This window comes from Phascolarctos cinereus, unplaced genomic scaffold, assembly GCF_003287225.1.
Source record: "Phascolarctos cinereus isolate Bilbo 61053 unplaced genomic scaffold, phaCin_HiC Scaffold_5;HRSCAF=322, whole genome shotgun sequence".
Taxonomy (NCBI): Eukaryota; Metazoa; Chordata; class Mammalia; order Diprotodontia; family Phascolarctidae; genus Phascolarctos; species Phascolarctos cinereus.
This window is the reverse complement of record NW_027555958.1, coordinates 107,068,221-107,089,397: the sequence shown is the minus strand read 5'-3', so window position 1 is coordinate 107,089,397 and position 21,177 is coordinate 107,068,221. Positions and strand designations below refer to the sequence as shown.

The 21,177-nt window shown below is 35.1% G+C and overlaps 1 protein-coding gene across 3 annotated transcripts in view; it reads left to right on the top strand.

Moving 5' to 3' along the window:
- The window catches only part of ADGB (androglobin), a 196,138-nt gene that overhangs the window by 16,384 nt on the left and 158,577 nt on the right, over positions 1–21,177 (top strand). For all 3 annotated transcript variants that reach the window (XM_020986568.2, XM_078155080.1, XM_020986567.2), the window contains exons 2-5: positions 1,984–2,146; positions 4,211–4,303; positions 6,910–6,981; positions 8,487–8,681. In XM_020986568.2, coding sequence (XP_020842227.1) covers positions 1,984–2,146; positions 4,211–4,303; positions 6,910–6,981; positions 8,487–8,681 — 523 coding nt within the window. The remainder of the gene's footprint in view (positions 1–1,983; positions 2,147–4,210; positions 4,304–6,909; positions 6,982–8,486; positions 8,682–21,177) is intronic.

Genomic DNA, 21,177 nt, shown 5'->3' with positions numbered 1-21,177 from the left:
ATGTATTTCTGGGCACTAGGAGGGGCTGTTATTGCAGTGGTGACTAACTGATAATAGTCTGGACACTGGGGACTATTGGTAGTGACAGGAGAGGTAGTGGTAGAGCCAGAGCCAGGGGCTGCCGTGCTCAGAGACAGGACCTGCTGTGAAGATGAGGCACCAGAGGAAGACGACATGACTATGAACTAGGTTTAGGGTGAGAGGCTGGAGGTGAGTGGGGGCATCACAACCCTTGTGGACACCAGTGTCTGAACAAGTAATGCAATTGTGAGGATCAAATGAGATAATATTTGTAAAAATATAATGTAAAACATTATGTTTTAATTTTTAGGAAATGTAAAGTATTTGCTATATAAACTTATTCCCCTTCTCATTCCCTTTCTCCTCCTTTCACACAATATTCTGGAAGTAGAATGCCCTAGAATATACTTTCTAATAATAATTTTTAGTAGTCATCAAAATTACCTTCTGTAGTGCCATCTTTTAAAATGGACAACTATTTATAGAGATCAAAGGATCAACAGGGCCACATCATGACTTAAAAATACTACATTATAGATGGGCTTACTCTTTACTGAATATTGAAGGGTTTTCATTACTCCTAATGTCCAAATTAATTTTAAGCACACCCTTGAAAATAAAAAAAAAATTAGCTAGGAATTTGAGGTACTAATGGAAAAAAGAAAGATTGCCTTTGGTTAATTAAAATAGATTTTTTATTCCTCTTAAAATGTAGGAGTTCCTTCGGTAGTATTTGGACCTAAAAAGAGAAAAAAAAGAACTTTTAAATGATTGCCATTCAGATCGCAAAAATTTTTTATCCCGATTTACCCTTCTTTCCATTATACTATCCTACCAACAGGATAGGATGATGGTGTCACATGCAGAAATGGAGGAGACAAAATGGGGATATGCTTTTTTTTTACGAGGGGTTTGTGGAAAGCAGATATAGTTTGGTTGGAGATAGATTGTTTGAAGTTCTGTTAACTGGACTTGAAGTTAGAGTTTGTGTTTTGGCCCTGTCTCTAGTTGGCTGATTTTGAGCAAGGTGCTTAACCATCCTCATTTACTCATATGTAAAATGAGGAGGTTGTGCACTTTATCTCTGTGTTCAGATAATGTTTCATTTTCATGGATCAATCAGTCAGTATTTGTTAAGCACCCACAGTATGCCAACCTCTGTGTTAAATACTGGAGAAGAAGCAAAAAGACAGTCCTTGCCCTCAAGGGGCTTACAGGCTAATGTGGAGTCAGTATGCAAATCCCCTTGAATTAAGATCAAAAGATCTTTGGTTTAGAGCTGAAAGAGAATTTAGAGGTCATCTCGTCCAATGCCATTTTTTCATAAATGAGGAAACTGAAGCCCAGGGATGTTGAGTGACCTACTCAAAGTCCCATTGGTAGTAAGCAGTCTTCTGACTCCCAAGTCTAGCCCTTTCCCCCCATATAGGGGGGAAACTGACTTCTAATAGTCTATGACTCTGTAAGACAGTGAAGTTAACATTTAGGTAACGATGTTCGGCAGCCAGATGGAAATATTGGAAATATGGGAGTTCTGGGGAAGTGTTTTCAGTGACCCAATATACTTGGGGATCATCTTCATAGAGAAAAGTTATGAGATTGAATAAAATTATCAAGAGAAAGAGAGAGACAGTCAAGGTCAGAACCCTTTCAAGTCCCCTATATTTTATTAAAGTCTTGGAAGTTTATGATAACATTGTATGATTTGGATCGGTAGAATTTTGAATTAGTAAATAGGTAGTCACAGTGAATTAATAAATATGTAGCTACATCTGTGGATCTCCAATGACTTCTTTGTTGTTTTCCTAAGGATTTTCTTAAGTCTCTGGATCTCTAAGACATCTCTGAGCCATAGTTATTCTTCTGAAGTATGTATTTAAGCATAGCACTTTCAAGTAATATAATCCCTTTATTTTCTGTGAGTTTCAAATGTTTTTAATTAACTTACCTTTCTTTTTCTAGTCAGTCATCTTTTGGAAGTAGCACACAGTCTGGTTTGACTGAAGTAAAAAGAGGAAGATTCCCAATTTGGCCAGAATGGAATGAAGCAGATATAAATGCAGAAAAGTGGGATGGAGGAAAAGGAGCAAAGGAAAAAGATAAATCTGGAAAAAGTCCTATTTTAGTAAGTGGAATATAAGCTTTCTGGATTCTCATTTTCAAGTTCATTTAGAAATTTTTGTTTATTGTATGCTTCTATACCTAGTGATATATGGTAGTTTGGAACAGCCCATCACCAGGTTGCCTTCAGAGTGATTAATTTTTTGAATTTAGCTGCTCTTAAAGATTATCTAATAAGTTTCATTTAGTCTACAGAGATAAGAGGAAGGCCCTTTGAAGTATTGCCATAAAATAATTTCAAAATTACCCAAATTTTGGAGCAGTTCTTGTTTGCTTTGGCACTCACACTATATTTTTGCTTGCCTTCATATCCTCAGTGCTTAGTATAGTGCCAGGCATGTAGTAGGTGCCTAATAAATGTTTGTTGAATGACTGATCCACACTAATAAAATCATAGTGCCTTTAAATATTTTCTTGCTTTCAAAAACATCTGTGACTTTCTTGTTCAGGCTGCTAGGTTGAGCTCAGCATTCAAATATATTTTTCAGCCACAAGTTACCTAACATTAACTCTTCTAGAGGAATAGTTCTTAATCTTTTTTGTGTCATGGATCCCTTTGGCCATCTGATAAAGCCTGTGGACCCTTTCTCATAAGATTATAAATGCATAAAATTACAAACATAGGATAACAAAGGAATTAAGATACAATTATCAAAGTATTTTTTTTTAAATAAGGTCGCAGAATCCCCTCAGGTAGAGAAATTCTGTCTTAGAACCTTATAAAAAATTTTAACATGCTAGGCTAATACGCAAATTTTCAGTCGTAAGTACTGAGCAGCTAGGTGGCATAGTGGATAGAGCACTAGGCCTGGAGCCAGAAAGACCTGAGTTCAAATCTGCCCTGTGACTCCTACTAGCCGTATGGCCCTGGGGAAGTCATTTAACCTCTTTTTTCCTCAGTTTCCTCATATGTAAAATAGGGATAAAGTAACATCTATCTCCTAGGGTTGTTGTGAAGATCAAGTAAAATAATTTTAAAGGGCTTAGCAGAGTTCCTAGCACATAGTAAGCACTATGTTGCTATTATTATTTTAATAAGGTATTCTGAAATTGTAGGCAATAACAATGTTCTGTTCATTGAATGCTATAATACCAAGCATGAATTGCATAGAAGTCTTCGTATTCAACAGGTGCTCAATAGTTCCCAACTGTTAGTTATGCTGTAGTTTTGATAAAATCCTGAATATTGACATGTGAGAGAATATTCTGGAGACATTCTAGTTAATATGTACATCTGCACACATTCCCTAGCAGGATTTTTTCTGATGATCATGAATCTATGTGAAAAGTCTTGCAAAACTATAACATGTGAATCACATTTAGTTCTAAGTTTAATGAATGATAGAATTATCAGGTCAAATTTAGAGCTGGGAATTACCTTATAGACAATTTATTCTGACCACCTCCTTAATTTACAGATAGGGAAACTGAGGCCCAGAGAGGTTAAATGATTTGCCCAAGCTTAACAAGCGGTAGCAGGCAGCTAGGTGCCTCAGTGATTAGAGTGCTGGACCTGGAGTCAGGAGCATTCATGTTGCTGAGTTCAGATCTTAGTCTCTGACACTAACTGTGTGATCCTGGGCAAGTCACTTAACTCTGTTTACCTCAATTTTCTCATCTGTGAGCTGAGCTGGAGAAGAAAATGGTAAACCACTTCAGTATCTTTGCCAAGAAAACTCCAAATGGGGTTATGAAGAGTTGGATGTGACTGAATAACAAGTACAAGTAGTAAGTGACTCGGAAGTTTTGAACTTAAGTCCTTTGACTTCTCTTTATTGAAAAGAATAGAACATGACAGGAAATAGAAAATTTATGAAAATCAGTAATTAAATATTTATCCTTTAATTTTTGTTATTCACATACTGTTGATAATAAATGGGTTATTATATGCACACTCAGTTAAAGAACTCAGTTTGCTTACTAATTGTTAATTTTTAACTTTTGAAACATGTCTTGGCAAGTCTTTGGATAATTTATTTTGCCTCTCAAGAGAAAGTTTCCTTTTTCAGTGGTTGTTAATGACTTTTTCATTCTCTAATGTGTACCTTTCTCTTTTTACCTGTAATAGCATTTATTTGATGACCCTGAAGGGAAGATTGAAATGCCACCATCACTAAAAATTTTTGCATGGAAACGTCCACAGGAAGTTTTGATCAACAAGGTACAAAGCATTGTTTTCATAACCAATAATGTGTATTGATCAACAACTTGGATACAGTATTAGAAATGTAAATATAATAATAATAGTAGCTACCATATATATGTACATATGTATATACACAGCTCTTTAAGGTTTGTAACGTGCATTACAAATATTGGCTCATTTGATCCTCACAATAACCATGGGAAATAGATGCTATTATTATCCCTATTTTATATATGTGAAAACTGAGGCAGAAAGTGCTTAATGACTTGCTCAGGGTCACACAGCTAGTAAGTGTCTAAGGTCAGATTTGAACTTAAGTCTTCCTAACTCCAGACCCAGTGCTGTCTCCTCTGTGGTACCTAGCTTCCTCTAAATATTCAAACTCTTGGTTTCTATGATAAGAAGATATATATTTTCCTTCAATATTCAGGAAGAATAAATAATCCACATATTTATTATTGCTTGATGTTTGAAAATTTAAAAGTATAAGGTGACGTATAGCCTAATTTTTTACTTTGCTTTTTTGCCCTTATATCTTTCATTTGCCTCAATTGCCAAGAGACAGTTTCAATTTTATTTATATTCTTGAGGGAGTTTTTATGTCAGTATGGTAGACTGAGCTGCTGCCTGAGGAGATGCTAGAGTGTTTGATTGACAGCATTTTCCATTGCCACTTCTCAGAAGGACTTTCATTATAACTATAAAGTCACTTTAAGTCTTTCTTGTTTTATCATTTTTCCAGTGCTTATTAGAATTAGCTCTTTTGTGTGTTCCAGTTCTGTAAGTCTCAGTTTGAATGCATCAATTTCCCTATGCATAGTAATGAAATACTAGTTTATTTGGTTATAGCAGAATTGTATCTTTTCCCCCCAGTTAATAATTTCATATTATTGTTCACATTATATACTTAGAAAATCAGTTTCCTAAGAAGTTATGAGGGGCAGCTAGATGGTGCAGTGGATAGAGAGCTGGACCTGAAGTCAGGAAGATTCAGTTTGGTGAGTTCAACTCTGGCCTCAGACACTTACTAGTTGTGTGACCCTGGGCAAGTCACATAACCCTGTTTGTCTCAGTTTCCTCATTTGTAAAATGAGTTGGAGAAGGAAATGGCAAACCACTTCAATATCTTTGCCAGGAAAACTCCAAATGAGGTCATGGAGAGTTGGACAGGGCTGAAAAATGACTTAAGAACAACCACGACAAAGAAGTTACGTGACTAATCAAGGTGAAATGGTAGCATTGGAGCTTTCCTCTGATGCGTAGTCCTTTTTATCATCTACAATATATTTCTGATATAACAAAAAATTTGAACAGGGTGAAGTTGCAGTTTATTTTTTATGTGGCCCATGTATTAACTGGGCTTTAGTTCCCCAAGATAATATAAAATCTCAGGTGGTTACTCATAAATTCTCTTTAGCTCATGCCCTCTTCCAAGGTTCCCCTTTGGAATATCATAATATGTCATATCTTTCCTTAAAAGAACTCTCAGCTTCACATTGAGCATTCAGACTAATAATATAAACATATAAGCTTTAGCTCTGAGCTTATTTAACCTGTCAAAAATATAAGAATAGAGCCTCTTGACAGGAAAATTCTCCTTTCCTTAACCAACCAATCAACAAATATTTATGATGTGTCTGTAATATGCGATTGACCACCATCTCTTCCTGAATACTCTTTTCTTTCTGAGTTTGCATGACACTGCTCTTTGGGACATACCACACTTGTCTGGGTAACTTCTTCTGTATCCTTAATGGTGGGTTTATTCCAAATCTCTGTCCAGGGCTGCCTTTTTGTCTTTCTATATACTTGCTCTCTTGGTGACCTCATTGGCTCCCAAGAATTCAGTTATCATTTCTATGCAAGTGACTTACAGATCTATATAACCAGTCCTAGTCTTCTCCTGAGCTCTAATACTGTTCCATGAACTGACTTTCAAATTGCCTGACATATATGAATCTTAAATTCAATATATCCAAAACAAAACTCATTATCTTTCCCTAAAACTCACCATGCTTTCTAGTTATTCAGTTGTTATCAAGGACATTGATATCCTTCTAGCCCATTACCCAGATGTGAATCTATTGATTGACTGTTTAAAAGTAAGTGGAATTTAGTTTATGTTAGCAATCTGTCATAATTAATATTATCAGCTTCTTTTGGGAACTTTGGGTGGGTCTAAATCTGTATGTTATAGACCGTTGCTACTGGTATAGATGGGAGATTTCTGTTGTATTGGGCACATAAGAGGTTATGCAAAATGTCCAAGGTCACATAGCTAGTATATCAGAGGTAGCATGTGAACACAGTTCTTCCTGACTTAAGTGTCAGTCCTCTGTCCACTCTTCTAATTTGCTTCTCTTTTTATTATAGATGAAAAAAAAAAAAAAAGGAATTTCCTAGGTATCAGATGTTTATTGAACTACAAATCCAATTCAGGAGACATATTAAATAGATTTTTGTATTTTATATTTTTGTGTTTATGTAAACAGCTGATTAAACTTTCATGTTGACAAGGTGATCATTTACCATTGTCATTTTTATAACAGTCTGATACATATTAACTGTAACTTTTGTTGATTTTGTATTGTTAAATAATGTCATTATTTTTTGTCTTTCAGACTCCTGTGGTAGTGAAAGATGAAATCTCATTTGACTTATTTACAGCAAATGGGCATATAATCTGCAGTGAGGTATGTGTATAGGGGAAAGTCATCCATATTCTAAAGTGGACTGGACCAGTTTTGTAACTGAGTGATGAACTAGATTACAGAGAGCTAAAAAATAAGTGAGAAAGAGAGGAAGCAGAGACAATAGATGTAGATAACATTTTCTAGAAATTTTACTGAAAAAGGGAAAAGAGACAGGACAATAGCTTCAGAACATTGTATGGTTAAGTGAAGATTTTTTTTTTAAGGATGAGGTAGAGTTGGATATAAGGCTAAAAACTGAAGTTCATGTGTTTGTTCCACTAGTAAGCTTTATGGAATCACCAGCTACATCTTAAAGTCATCTTATTCATATAGGTTCTTACCAACAAAGGGAATTCAGTAAGAAGGTGTAAGTAGATGATTTATCACCAACCAACATCAACAATGAAAAAACATACACAGCTCTTGTCCTATTGATGGTGTACAACAGCATCATCTTTATATCTGAAACACAACGTATACAGTTTATATTAAACATCCCTGTGGTCTTATGCTATTTTGTCATACTTTTTAGTTAGTCCAGGACACTTTTGAAACTGACTACGATAGAACAATAAATCTGATCTCCAAAATTTAACTTGCTTAAGAAAGTAAATTATTATAGCTTCAGATTTGTTTATTCATATTTGTCTTCTAAAATAAAATAGTAAGAAATCTTAATGTGCCTTTAAGCTAATTAATAATTATTAGTGCCTGTCAAAATATATGTATATTTGCAAAAGTAAGAAAACCAAGCTTAGTATTTAAATTTAAGTTACTAGATTTCATTATGAAAATCATTTCATAATTCAGTGTTACACAGAAATTAAATATTACTATTTCAATGGGCATTCAGTATTATTTTTTCTAAGTTATATCTGTCTCCCAAAATAAAATGCTATTGTTTCTAAATTGTAACTATCTAAATACATTTGAAATATATTTAGACAGTTACAATTTAGAATATTATATTATTATTATTATAACATGTTATATATAACAGTACATATTGCATATGTATTCTCTGAGTTTTCATGATACTGCCTTTGTGTTTGTCTTTTATTTTCTTCTAATTTTTAATTGTACTTTATTATATATTAGTATTGCCCTCCTTATTTTTTTAAACTTTTCAGTTGCATGATATGTTTTAGAACAACATCCTACTCTTAATTGTAATGCACATGTACTCATAATATATAAATATAATAACATATTATCATTATATATTATTTTTTATAAATTGTAGTTTTCTAAATACATTTTGTATTTAGAAAACTATAATTTAAAAAAATAGCATCTTATTTTGGGAGACAGATATGTATAGACAAATCAGAAGCCATAAAATTTCTTCTTAATTCCAATTTAGAAAATAATAAATCATATCACAATAATATATTAATAATAGTCTATTTTTAAAAATTCATTTTAGATGTATTTAGAAAAATATTATTTTAAATTTAGTAGCATTTTAATTAAAAATATTTAATATTAATTTTTTTTGTCTTTAGCTGATGAGATGGATTATCAGTGAGATACATTCAGTATGGAAGATATATAATGGAAATATTTTAAGCCAGTCCACAGATCCTCCTGTTCTAAATTGGAAGCCCTGGGAACATATATATTCTCTATGCAAGGCAGTGAAAGGGCATCTGCCTCTATATAATAGCTATGGAAAATATATTGTTAAACTTCATTGGATGGTAAGTTCACATGCATTAAAATACGTTTAAAAAATATTGCCAGCATGACCATTGGTGTAACCTGTGTCATTTCATAGAGTAGCCATTGGCAAAGATAGATTCTGGAAATGAATCACTGACTTGATACTTATTTCTCAGCCTCTGTTCCTGCCCCTACTACACATTCCTGCTTCCAGCTCAAAGGCTGCCATTCAGTTTAACTCAACAAACTTTAGTTGATTTTTTTTTTAATTACGTGTGGGCATAATACCAGGTGCTAACAATGAAGCAGTCCCTACCTTCAAGAAGATTACATTTTATTGGGGAAAAATAGAAAGTTTTTTGAGAAAAGAGTAAACATTAACAACTAGGGTGATCAGGGTGATCAATGAAGTCTTCATGGAGCAGGTGGCATTTGAGCTGAGCCTTGAAGGCACTTCTCAGTTTCTCCTTTGCTGTATATCTCTGTGGCCCCCCTTCCCCCCAAGATGACCTAGTACTCGAACCAATTATTATCCTAAAGTTATGGATCTAATTTCCAGACTCCTCATATCTCCATTGTTCCTTCATGCCAGAAGCTGTTCATTTCTGAGACCTACTGGGAGAATAGGGTAATTTGGATTATAAAGAATTTTTGCCATTTGCACTGATTTTAGAAAGTGAAAAATGTAATTCCTCCATCTTTAGGCATTATTTGTTCGTGAAAAATTTGAAAGAATTCTACTTTGAGTACATCTGAAGCAGGTTTTGTTTTGTTTTGTTTCCTTTAAATCAGGCAAATCCTTTTTTCCTTCCTGAAAGAGCATTTCTTTTTTTCCCCCCTACTAATTCTGTGCCTCTTTCTTTCTGTCTGTCTGTCTGTCTTTCTTTCTTTCTCTTTCTCTCTTTCTCCTTCTCTCTCCCTTCCTCCCTTCCTCCCTTCCTCCCTTCCTCCCTTCCTATGTCTACGTATATCTATTTAATTTATCTATTCCTTTATTATTTATTTAGTTATTCATTCCTTGTTTATTTTTATGAACATTTTATTACTGATCCCTCCTATTTCACTCTCATTGAACAGTTTAAAAAGAAAATAGGATGCTCAAAGCAAGTATGTAGAGTACAACAAAACAAATTGTGATATTGGTCATGTTGAAAAAGGTATGTCACATTCGGAATCTTAAGTCTACCAACTCTCAGGCCATTTCTTCCTCCCAGGTTGTTTTACTTAGAAGATTAATTTCCTGGTGTTTCAGTTTTAGCAATTTATGTTTTTATAAATAATTAGCTTTGTTCTTTAACTAATTAGTCAGCAAGTATAATGTCTTTCCTTTTGAATTTATGTATAGCTACTCTATGACTTGTTATGTGATCCTTTGTGTAGGTTTTTGCAAGTGTACTTGAAAATAAAACCTATTTCTTGTTTTTTTTCTGTTTATTTATCTTAAGAAATCATAGTTAAATCTATGATTTCTTAATAACCTTTTATTTTTAAAAAATGTTCTGATAAGACAATACTAAGTCTTGTATTTGGTTTATTCTTGTGACTACTAATATTTAAAAATTTTAATTTAGCCATTGAATTATTTGATATGCATGTGGTAGAAACTATTACATATTATTTATTTTTCCTCTAACTATTCTGTAATGCCTTTGTCTTTGCCTTTCATTTTTTCTAATTTTAATTTTACTTTATTATATACTATTATTACCCTCTTTTTTTAATTTTCGGTTGCATGATATGCTTTAGGACAGTCCCTTACTCCTGATTAATTTGGTTATATCTTTCCCATTATCTGTGGTTTCTATAAGCAACGTATGAATGGGATTTATTTCTTAATTTTATCCTTTTTAAAGGAAAATTTGGATCATTGTTAATTGTAATTGTTACAAGCAATGTATTTGATTAGTTTTCTGTCATTTTATTGTTGTTAGTAAAAGCAGTAGAGCTTATATTAGTCTTGTATAGCTATTTCAGCTCTTAAAATAGCAAATAAAACAGTTGGTATTTCCATTTTCAATCTGTTGACAGAACTGTTTTGGAGGGTGGTCAGGTCCTTCTTTTCATTCTTTTTTTTTTGAGTGGCTGGGTTTTTTTTTTTAGTATTCTTTTGCCCTTTTCTGTTAATCATTAAAATATCTATTTTTATCTCCAAACTTCCATTTTATTATTTCAGTTTGTCAGATAAGATTTTATAAATTGTACATATATCTACATATTAAATTCTAACAAAAAGTAATAACACAATTTTTGTTAGTCATTTATACTTGTCAGTTTTAAACATTCTTTTCCATTGCTTATAGGGATCTCTTTAATTATGGGGTTTTTATTGATAAATTCTGCCAAGTCTTGTTTATCTTTGAAGTGAATTCCTGTTTTCAAATAATATGGTCACATTTTAAAGGCTTATGCTTTTTGGATCTAAAACTATTTTTTAGCATTTTTTTTCTTTTTTTTTAGATTTCGAAAAAGCTTATATTATTCCAGTTGATCTTATTATTCTAGTTAGCTTTTCTTTAGGTATGCTGTTTTTTGTTTTGACTTGAAGAATTTTTTCTTTTCTCTTTTTTTCCCCTTTGTCTTTGTATTAGTCACAACACATAGGGGAGGGAATGGGCTGTGCATCTCAGCAAGTGGAGTCTTAGCACCATTGTGATGATCTAATATTTAGGATTACACTATGGGTTAGTCTTAAGTTCTTGGCTCCCACCTTTTCCAGTGGAGGGTTAGGCTGCAAGGGTTTCTTTCTTCTGCTCTTGGAAAAAAAAGGGGGTGAAACTGGGCTGGGTAACACAGTTGGGAGTCCTGGCATCTTGAAATCCTGAGATATAGACTAATATTGGAGGGGTTTGAAGGGACAGTTCTCATCACCTTTGGTTGAGGTGAAACTATTGTGTGGGATTTACCAGAATTTTGTTCAGAGTGGCATAAATGAAGGCAGAGGTGGTTCTTCTCTCTCCTCAGACATGTCTACCTTATCATGGTGGCAGGTACGTCATAGGGTTTATTTTAGACTCTGGGTCCCTGACACGGTAATGAGGCGGCCTGGGGACTCTTAGGCCTGTGATTGGGTGTGGAATTTAGACACCACCACTCTGCCCTCTCCCTCATCACTCAGATGAGTTCAGGCCACTTTAATGTGGAAGCTTGGATCAGTTAAGAAAGGACCATAACCCTTCTTCTTCCTCTGATCCAATAGAGGGGCAGGAGGTTGTACAGGAGGGGATGGATGAAGATGCTAAGGAGTTCAATTCATTTGATCTAGTTCACTTTTAGCTCTAGGGCTACCAGATTGAGCAAGCTGCAGAGACAGCTTTTATAGTCTCTATGTCCAGATCATTCCCTTTATTTTCCTTTTTTTTTCCATTCTCATTTCTTCCTTCATTATTCTTTGAGGGTGTGTTTAATACCCGTCATAGATTTAAGTTTGAAAGGGACTGTAGAAGATCCTTTATTAAAAGGCAGAACTTATATCTGAACTCAGATCATCTGACTAAATCCAGCACTTTTCTTACTGCATCTTTGCATTTTACCTATGTGGATGAAAACAAAACCAATGAGAATAGATGAAATCATTCAGACAATCACAGAATTTCATAGCTGGAAGGTATATCAGTGGCTGTCTAGGGCAATTCATACCTGAAAAAGAATTACCGCTACAACATTTCCAGCAAGGAGTCATTGACTGTTTACTTGAATACTACTTTTATAGACAACCTATTCTATTTTGGTAGAGCTGTAACTGTTAGGAAGTTTTTTCCCCCCTCATATTAAGTCTAAATCTGCCTCTTTACCACTTCTAAACATTGTTCGAAGTTCTATCTTCTGGGACCAAATAGAATAAATGTAATCCTCAGGGAACAATACAAAGGAATTATTAATTCTTCATTTTTGGAAGCTATTCCTCTCTTGGTGTAGCCCAAGACTACATTAGGTTTTTTAGAGGCCATATAGTGCTTCTAGTATTTAGCTTGCAATCCCATAAATCTCTTGGATTTTTTTCAGATAAACTGTGGTCCATACATGCCTTCCCCATATTGTTTATATGAAGATAATTTTTTGAACCTAAGCACATGATTTTTATATTTGTGCTAACTGAATTTCATCTTACTACATTTAACCCAGTGCTTCATATATTAGCAGGATATTTTTGGATGCTGCCTGACTCTCTCATTTAATGTGTTAGTTATATCTCCTGACTTTGTGTCATCTACAGATTTGATAAGAATGCTATGTATTCCTTTATCTAAGTCATTGATAAAAATGATATATAACTCAAGGCCAGGCAAAGATCCTTAGGATACTCCAATGGAGATGTCCTTCCAAGTTGACATAAATCAGGAGATTGGAAGCCAGTGTGATTGGTTTGGTCACTTAGGTTGTGAGCTTCTTCCCTGAGGTCTAGCTGAACTCTGGCTCTAGTTCCATTGCTTCATGATGGTAGTGGTGGTAGAAGTTAGGGAAGTTTCCTGCCCCCAAAATACAGCACATGTGGAATACGTACTCGTCGTCCTGTTTGGGCTTAAAATGTGAGTCCTTGGTCATAAACAAGACCCTGACCTTGGGAGGCCTCATGTCTGGATATTTTATAGTTGTGGGCTGAGATATGAGGTACTGTTGGATTTGGTGAAGCCAGCTGGCTTAGGTTGTACTACTTAGTATGGCATTAACTCTCAAATGAGGAGGACTCCAGACTCGGAACTCCAGAAGATCCCCAACTTCTTGTTAATGGGATATAAAATGGAGGAATAGACTCTGAGGAAGGAGCCCTGGTGTTAGTGATATACCAGCTTCTAACCCTCACCCCCTTTCATTTCCAACCAGAATGTTTTGGAAATTGGAGACTTCAGTGATGCAGGATAGAATAGAATAGAATAAAGCCTTTACAATAAATCACTGTAGTACAGAAGAAATTGCTGGCTCTGAAGTCAGAGGACATTTATCACCTATGTGGCCTTAGGAAAGTCACTTCTGTTCATTGGACCTTACTTTCCAAATCTGGAAAATTCAGGATAAAGAAAGGCTCTGAGATTTCTTCTAGTTCTGATCCTATGACAAATGGCACCAGGTTTTAAGGTGTAGGGGACTCCAAGCCCAGTTGCTGAGGGGTCTCAAACATTTGAGTAATGACAACTTATGCTCCCAAACCAAAGTGATGGACCCATTTCTTTGCTGTCTCATTTAGTCACTTGTAAATATACTGCTGCCTGGTTTTTCTGAAACTGAAATGAGCTAGATGGAACTTGAGGAAATGGGATAAAAAGAAAAATATGTTTCTCAACCATAATTCATTCCTTTCCCCTCTGCTATAGCCTAAACTTCAGTAGACAGTGTCATTTCAGAGTGATAAAACATCTGATACTGAGCTTACATTTTAGGTAGAATTAGGTTAAAAACAGGGCAGCTAGGTGGCATAGTGGATCTAGTGCTAGGCGTGAAGTCATGAAGACTCTTCTTCTCAGATGCTTACTAGCTGTGTGATCCTGAGCAAGTAACTTAACTTTGTTTGCCTCAGGTTATTCATCTGTAAAATGAGCTGGAGAAATAAATGGCAAACCACTCCAGTGTCTTTTCCAAGAAAACCTCAAATGGGGTCATGAGGAGTCAGACAGACACCACTGAAGCGACTGAACAGCAGCAAGGTCAACACAGATTCAGTGGTCTTAAGGAGTAAGGAGTCATAGTAAGTAATGACCTAGCATGACTAAGACAGTCTTTGGGAATTAAAGCTGCAATATTCAAATAAATTCAGCCCTGGAATTCACTCTTCAGTGGCCTTTCCCTCTGATTGGATGGCTCACATGAAAACCTCCATTTAAGGAGAACTCCTAGGACAACCATGTCATCATTTCTCACCAGGCTGCCCTTGAGATTTTTCTACTAGGCCCCTGAGCCCAGTACCTTCATTACTTCCCCCGACCCTTTTAAAGCTTCTTTTTCTGTTTTGTCTTCTCTCATTAGAATGTAAGCTCCTTGAGGGTGGGGACCATTTTTCTTTTTGCTTGTATTTGTATTCCCATCACTTAGCACAGTGTCTCCCACATAGTAATGGCTTAATATATGCTCATTGACTGACTGACAGTTGACTGTCACTGGGAAAGTTATTCTTCTAGGATAGAGGTGTTCTAAAAATAAATTAATTAATTAGAATAGAGGTATCAATGCCACATGTGGTCCACAGTACTCCTGGGTACAGCCTGATACAGATTAAAATGTAAGTAGGAAATATTTAATAATAAAATTAATAAAAATAAAATGACATAGATAATATTACGTTTTAAAATTAAGTCAGTGTATGGCCCACAGAGATCATTATGTAAGGTTTTTTTCCCCATGCCTCCCATTTCTATATGAGTTTGACAGCACTGTTCCAGAGAATAAAATAATGCCTATTTACCTGCATTATAGTGAATGTTTATTAAAATGGGGGAAGGCGTGAGGATATTGATATTGCTATTCCCAGACTAAAATTAAAAAGATGTAGCTATAGAATGGAGCCCAAGTTTACCCCAAATGAACTTGTAAGGGTTTAAGAGCAGTTAAGAAGTAATAACAGAACTTAAAACACTTGCTTTAACTTTCAGCAGGCATGATTTTTACCTTTTTCCCCTCCAACTGTTCTGACAAAGCTGTTGACAAGTGGGAGTGTACATAGAATTATGCCAAGAAACATCTTATATGTTTTTCCTAAAAAGTTTTTGGAGGTTGGAGGGCATATATATGCAAAAAGTGGGGAAAAGTACAAGTAAACACTATGGTGTTTGTGGAGTGGGGAGCCTTGATTGTTGGGGCTGAGATCTGGCCTTTAGCTTTATTTAACTGGACTTTCCTAACCATTACTACTGCAGAAGAGAAATCTGAGCTACACGGATTGTCTTATTGAAAGAATAGCTTCTCTAGGATTAAAACCACTGAATAGCTGTGAATCGTTATTAACATAATAGCCCACACTTCAAAGCAACATATAGAATAGGACACATTGTTCTGGGCCCTTTGGGAAGAGGTAGAATGTTCTTTGACATTTCAAAACCTACTTGAACTTCTATAACTTTAACATCCCTCCTCCCTCTCTCTGTTTCACTGTTTCCATCCACTACTTGCTCTGAATGTATCTTTCTCCTTCCTAAAATTGTCAAATTTAGATATGTGACCATAGCTGTAGCTTGTAGGAGGCCTTTCTGTCCTGGCTGACCCTTGAAAGATTACTCCCATGAGCTTTAGACTGTCCTTCAAGGATGTCATAGACCATCTCTTTTACTTGTTCCAATTGTCTCAATGGTCCTGAACTCCCTTGAGTCCCTCCTTTCATCCTAACTCCCTACACCAGAAAAACCCTTCCCCAATTTACCTCCAAAGCTTTCTTTCTGGACTTCAGGTTTTCTTACACTCACCTGACTTCCACGTCTTTCTATAGATTTCAGTGACTCTAACCATTGGAAGGTCTTTCTCACTTTTGATCTGTTCTTTTCCATTTGTTTTTCCTGAAGCATAAGATGGTGATTTTGCTTTTAGTAAAGCTTATTTAATCTCTTTATTGTACTAGACTGGTATTTGGGCAGTATCTTTCCTATAGTGCACCAGGTCTGGTGCCATAAAACAGGCCATACAATAAGCCCTCCTGAACCAATATGGGTGTCTATTAGGCTAACATCTTTCTGTTGTTCAAATAAGTACCTACTCTTGCTGGCTTGCCATCAAATTCCTATTTCATGGATGATTCTGACTCCTAACGTAATGGTAAAATTGAAATAGCAGATATGCTCTGGAACCAATGAAGATTGCAATCCTCTCCCTTAGCTTAGTAGCCCTGAATTCTCAGAATGACTTCTCACATCCAATCCTTTTCCTCGTTAACCTATTGCTAGCAAATTGACTTTGTGTAAATAATATTGCATATACTGTGATGCTCATTTGAGGTATTGGTGAGTTGACAGTTCATGCAATGTTATCTATCCGTAGTCCCCCCAATTCTATAAGCTAGGAAATTAATTTTGGGAGGGCCAACTGGTCACTGTAATTTGTATAGCATTCAGTTTTAGGTTTTGTTTCTTACCTTTATATTCATTTACATATTGTTGCGGGGATTGTTTTCTTTCTTAAGTTTACTCTGTAATAGTTAAAATTTCCCCTGCTTCTCTGAATTTTTAATAATCATTGTTGCTTACAGTGAAGTAGTATTCTGTTTCATTCATATACCACAATTTGTTTAGCCATTTCCTTATTGGTGGAATCTACTTTGCTGTCCATTTATTTGCTACCATAAAAAAGTGCTAGTATTAATGTTTCTAGAATGATTGGACCAATTAATGGTCCCAACAGCAATGGATTAGTGTTCCTATCTTTCCACAGCCTGCCCAGTATTAACGATTTCCATCTTTTGTCATCTTTGCAAATTTTTACTGGGTGTGAGTTGAGATCTCAGAGTTCTTTTGATTTGCATTTCTCTTATTTTTAGTGATTTGGAGTAATGTTTCCTATGATTGTTAATAGTTTGTAATTCTTTTGACAACTATGTGTTAATTTCCTTTGATCATTTAGCCATTGGGGAATGACTCTTGGTCAAAGCCAGTCTGTTTAGCAGTGATATCACAGAAGAATCATAAATGACACAAAGCATAGTGGAAAGACCATAAAATATTTTACAGTCTGTATGAGTAGACTCCAGCAAGAAGTGGTATAAGGATGTATAGTCAAGGATATGTATGACCAGAAAAGGAGGTGGATCAGGAGTCAGTGAGTGGTAACAAATGGATAGCCTGAGTATTATACTGGTCTCTATGAAATATTTAAAAAGCCAGAGGAAGGTCTCCAACTCATTGACTAAAGAATATTTATGGGAGGAAATATATAAGAATTTTACAAAGTGAGAAGTGAGTGTCTTATAATCTGTCATGGTTAAAGGACTATTCACACACTAATAAGATTATGAATCCACTTAGTGTATTTTAAAGAGGGATACCCTGTGTTACCATATTCTATTCTTGAGTTACATTCTATTAAGTATCAATGATGTCTATGAGATTAATATTTAATAATAGTGATAAATGCAAAAAAAAGTTTTAATGTTTGTAATTATGCCAAATGTATTTATAATCTGTAAACTATATAGAATTAAAAGCTTTAAAAATATAAAGACCTATTAGAGGAAAACAAAATAATACGAGAGTAGCATGTTGTACATATTTCTGTTGTCCTAACTATGCTGGAGTTATACTGAGGATGCCTGAAGTGAACCTATAAAGGGATGTTTATATCCTAATATTTATCTATAAAAAGTTATTTTACGCACCTGTGTATTAGAACATTAAAAAAGAGTGTTTTGAAAGAACATAAAACATGAAAGAATAATAGCAGGATAATGACTTGTCCCAGGACTGTTTCTATCTGAACACCACTAAAAGATGAGAGTAATAAGATGAAATAACAATAAGAAATTTTAAAATAAGTAGCAGAGATCACAACACTGATTAAAATAATTTAATTCAGAAGTTAAACCAAAATCAGTTGTGGCAAATTAATGGGGAGAGCAAAAGCTCACCAGAAGCATTCACCAGAAAGCATTTTAGCAAATAAGTGAAGTGGAGAGAGATGACTGCCAAAGGCAACAGAAAGTAAGAATATAAACTTTTAATAATATTACAAAGAAGGATAATGGACATTTATGAGCAAGAACATTTCATAAAAAATAGAAGAGTGGATGGTAAAACCAAGTTAAAGAAATCTTGATAACATATCCAACCCAATTAAGATCATTCCAGTGGCATTCAAGGATTAAAATGGAAAGAGGGTCACAAGTAATTAAAATTGAAAAAAAAATTGAAACATTAAGGGCAATGGAAACACAATACTTGGACCCTGCCATAAAAATCCTAGATGTTCTTACAGAGGAGTTAAAAATAGCACTAAAGAAACCAGAGATGGAAAAAATAGAGAAGACCAAGTCTATATAAAGGAGATCTGTACTGAAAGGAATACTATTATGAGGGTATTGAGGGCCTTATATACAAGGTATCTGAAGGAAGAGAAGATACTGAAAGTGTGGAAACAAGTTATTATTAATACCTTATTAATACTGAAAGGTGACTGACAGAGCATCAATAATTATCTGTCTATATGCCTAGTCTTCCATTGTGAAAAAAAAATTTATGATGGTCACCTACACACAAATTGAGGGCATTTTCAGTAAGTATATTTTTAGAGAACAAGTAGATTTTGTGTTTATTGTTTCTAACTATGAAAAGCACTTGACTTCATAGTACAAAAGAAAACCCCATCTTAAAAGTCTTGGTTATTTTTTTTTTTTAACAAGAAGGCCGCCATGGTTATCTCCATTTATTTCTGTGTATCTCTCTCTCTCTCTCTCTCTCTCTCTCTCTCTCTGTATATGTACACATACACACACACACACACATGGTGGGTGGGAACATGTTGCAAAATATAAACCAATGAGAAACACAGCAGAACAACCAGAGTAAAAGAGGTTGTTAAGGAATTATGTGATAGAAAGAAAAGCTGGAATGGTTATATGGCAAAAATGAGAGGTGACAGGTGAATAGCCTGAAGGTACCTCTACTAGTCACTTCACAATGTTGGGAAAAAGTGAGGAAGGCCAGTAGCATATCAGCTGGACCTTGTGTGGTGGACTTTTTGGAGGACATGTACAAAACATGTATAAGACTCACAGGAGATGAATAGGCATAGATGGATTGTAACTGCGTTGTTAGAGGGAAGCTCCAACTAGTGAAGATCAGGTATTCACTTGACTATTAAAATAGATGACACTTATCAAGTGCTTTTTGATTTTCATAGCATTTATCTCCATTATATCATTCGAACCTTACAACAAACCTTGTGAAATATGTCCTCCAGGTATTATTATCCTGATTTTATAAAGGAAGAAACTGACAGGGCTGAAGTGATTTGCCCAGATTTGAACCAACACAGCATGATATCATGGACAGTATATTGGATATGGAGTCAGGAACACTGAATTCAAATCAGTCCTCTGACATTTCTTAGTTTTGTACCCATGGGTGAGTCACAACCTCTATAGGCTTTAGTTTCTTCCTCTATAAATTAAAGGGATTGGAATAGATGAACTATAAAATTCCTTCCAGTTCTAAATTTATTATCCTATGATCCTATGAATTCTGCCTAAAGTCCAGGATTGTTACCATTATGTTACTTTTAGTTCCTTGTGTTTAGGTCATACTTGTTCATTTCTATGGTGTTCATTTCTATGGTGTCTGGGTTAGTGGTTGAATGGGGAAGTTCCTTTTCCCCTCCCCCCACTTTCTTTATGCATCTGTGGCAAAACTAGATTTATTTGAAGTCTAGGCTGGCAAACACCTTATGATTTGCCCTGGATGAGTCTTTGTATAGAGATTCAGTGGAAGCTATGCTTGATCAGTGTCTCCTGAAGTTATCATAATGCTCTAAAGGTTATTAAAAGGAGATAGTGTTGTGAAAGCTATTCATTCTGTGGCTCTAGAGAACCAGATTAAAGGCTGGACATAAAGCCTTTTTTATTGGCATTATTGGGAGGGATTATCCTGTGTTGCTGGAGGAAGGCACCCCTCATTAGGGAACTCTCAGCTGTTTAGAGTTTTTGGAGCCTGTTATTATTAGATTGGTCTATTAGTACATATATCTAGGATAAACACCACAGATAGTTGATGAACTGGGCCCAGGATTATAGAATGAAGAGGGTAAACAAGATTGCATTTAGAAAATTATGCAAGACTTTTAATAACTCCAAGCTTTTCCCTGAAGCTAAAATCCATCTTTTTAACATTAGTATTTTTATCATACTCTATAGCAACAAGTCACAGAATACTATAATCTCTGAAGAATTTAAATTAAGTCACCCAAAAAGCAATGAAATAGTCTATGGGTGGTATAAGTGGGCTATGGGATTTGCCATCAGTGGTAATTTAGATAAAGAATTAGCATAGTATTTTCCAAGATACAAATGGCTTAAAAGGAGGCATGCTGGCCATCTAGAAAGAGTAAGGAGTAGCAGTTGGATAGCCCAAATGCTTATGTATAATAAAATCCTGAAGGAAAGCGTATTGAATAAATTCCCTTGTGAAGGGTTTATGGCAAGATATGAGTAAGAATTGAACAGAACAAGAGAGCATGAATTAATTGTGATTTTTGCCATAGAGAGATTGCCTACATTGACGAGATCATAGAGTCCACAAATTCCCAAGTGGTCAATGGATAGATTTCAGGGGTTCCATGAATTTGGATGGAAGGAGTTAAATAAATTCACAATCTACCAATGGCAAGATACTATTTTCTTCAAATATACATTTAAAATTATTATGAGAGTGGTATATATCCTTCACCAGCCTGCTGGAGTGGTCCACAAAACAAACAAAAAGGTTAAGAATTGTAAAATTCAAGGATTGAAATATTGAGTCTCTCCACCATTAGCAGGTCTTATTCCTTTGGTTAGGGTCGCTGTGGTAATCTAGCTTTCCAGAGACATTTTCATCATGTGTGTTCTGTTGGAATTTCTCCAATATGGGAAGG